Source organism: Lactuca virosa, chromosome 4, assembly GCF_052849685.1.
Source record: "Lactuca virosa cultivar CGN04683 chromosome 4, Lactuca_virosa_CGN04683_v6, whole genome shotgun sequence".
Classification (NCBI taxonomy): domain Eukaryota; kingdom Viridiplantae; phylum Streptophyta; class Magnoliopsida; order Asterales; family Asteraceae; genus Lactuca; species Lactuca virosa.
In genome coordinates this window covers 511,565,999-511,567,735 of record NC_136429.1, presented here as the reverse complement: position 1 = coordinate 511,567,735, position 1,737 = coordinate 511,565,999, and the positions used below count along the sequence as shown (strand labels likewise).

The 1,737-nt window shown below is 31.1% G+C and overlaps 1 protein-coding gene across 1 annotated transcript; it reads left to right on the top strand.

Moving 5' to 3' along the window:
- Positions 1-753, top strand: LOC145169486 (B3 domain-containing protein Os03g0212300-like). Its single transcript, XM_079088039.1, has 2 exons — positions 1-386; positions 451-753. The coding sequence occupies exons 1-2, from the start codon at positions 81-83 to the stop codon at positions 694-696; spliced, it is 552 nt and encodes a 183-aa protein (XP_078944165.1). The 5' UTR covers positions 1-80; the 3' UTR covers positions 697-753.
- The last annotated feature ends 984 nt before the right edge of the window (positions 754-1,737 follow it).

Here is a 1,737-nt window from a genome sequence, read left to right as displayed (position 1 = left end):
CATTTCTCAAGTACTTTGGGGATTCTTTACCCTTCAAGTTTAACCTTATAACTTGTTCAAGAAACTCATGGAAGGTGGATATGAACAAGATTGATGACGATGTCTACTTCAAATCCGGATGGGAGAAATTCGTGCAAGATAATTCCCTCGAATTTGGTGATTTCCTCATCTTTTACTACAATGGTGGATCAAATTTCTTCGTGAGTATATCCGGAAAAAACAACTGTTTAAAGGAAAACAACAACACTGAAAGTGAAAATCAATCAACACCCATACAAGAAACAGAAACCGAAACAAACACAACAACTGGTAATGAACAGATTGAAGATAGCAATTTTTCATTTGACATAAAGATTCAGCCATGTTATTTGAGGAATCAGTACATGGTAAGTAAGTAAATAGTTATATAGTTTCATCATGTTGAATTAATTTGTGGTGTGATTTGTGTAGAATTTACCAAGGGTGTTTTATGAGGGTGTGAAGGAGGAGTATAGATCAATGGCTAAGCTTCAACATTTGGGAAGAACATGGGATGTGAAAGTGGTTGATTGTTGTGACAGAATTAGGTTTACAGATGGATGGAGATTGTTTGCTATGGAGAATTGTTTGGGAGTTGGAGATGTTTGTTGTTTTAAGGTGGTTGATGTTAAACCTGAATTTTATTTACTGGATGTGTCTTTTTGTAGGGAAATGTAGTGATTTAGTGTTTTTTTAACAAGATTTATGGTAAGATTACTATAGTGGGTTTATTTATTTATGGAAAAGGTGGTATATGAAAGAAGATTGTGTGGCTTGTGTTCTTTGTCTTGTTAAAAGGAAATGACCGAACTGTACAAGACTGAACTAGACTGTGCTAGCTATTTCCAGTTATGGGGATACAAAGGGTATTTATGTCTTTTGAACAGACGAGATATTGATAGTTGTTACATCTTGTTTCATATTATTTAATGGGATAAAATAATTGAATTGTTGTTTCACTGATATCAGTCTCAATCACAGTCTAATGTGTCGATTTTTACTGCACGTTGGAAATAATATAAAATTTTAAATAAAAATTGGAAATGAACCAATATCAATGAGTTTAAGGTCATCTTCCAATGCATTGAACTCATATGAGTTCAATGGATTGACACATATACATTCCACTCACTATACAACTTTACCCATTAAACTCTACACTCCATTAAACTCCAATTTAATGGATTGTCACATCATTTATCATTTTTTTACGGTTATTATTTTAAAAATTAATTAGCATGAAATTAAAAATTACAATTAAAATTAAGATTACTTAAAAATTAAAAATTAAAAATTTGAAATAATAAATAATTTTAATATATATATATATATATATATATATATATATATATATATATATATATATATGTGTGTGTGTGTGTGTGTGTGTGTGTGTGGAGAGAGAGAGAGAGAGAGAGAGAAAGAAAGCGAGTATAGAGTTCAATGTGGATTGAACTCCCCATTCTATTGAATCCTAGTAATTTCTCCGCAATGAAGATTTTGAGTTTAATGAGATTAAACTCCCCATCAAACCCCCATTAAACTCCCATTGAAGATGGCCTAATTAAACTCTGCAAAGAAATAGGGTTTTAATCACTTTAGGCAGACAATTTCAATTTGTTATATAAAAAAAGTTGTTGATTTATGCATACATAATATGTAGCAAACCAAATGGTGTTGAGAAATCTATTTTGATACCGGCTCAAGTGTTTAAAATGT

Bases quoted from the DNA above. Each gene is read 5' to 3' on its own strand.
- LOC145169486 (XM_079088039.1), top strand. From the start codon at position 81: ATGAACAAGATTGATGACGATGTCTACTTCAAATCCGGATGGGAGAAA. The intron at 387-450 runs GTAAGTAAGTAA...TGATTTGTGTAG, and splicing joins ATTTGAGGAATCAGTACATG to AATTTACCAAGGGTGTTTTA.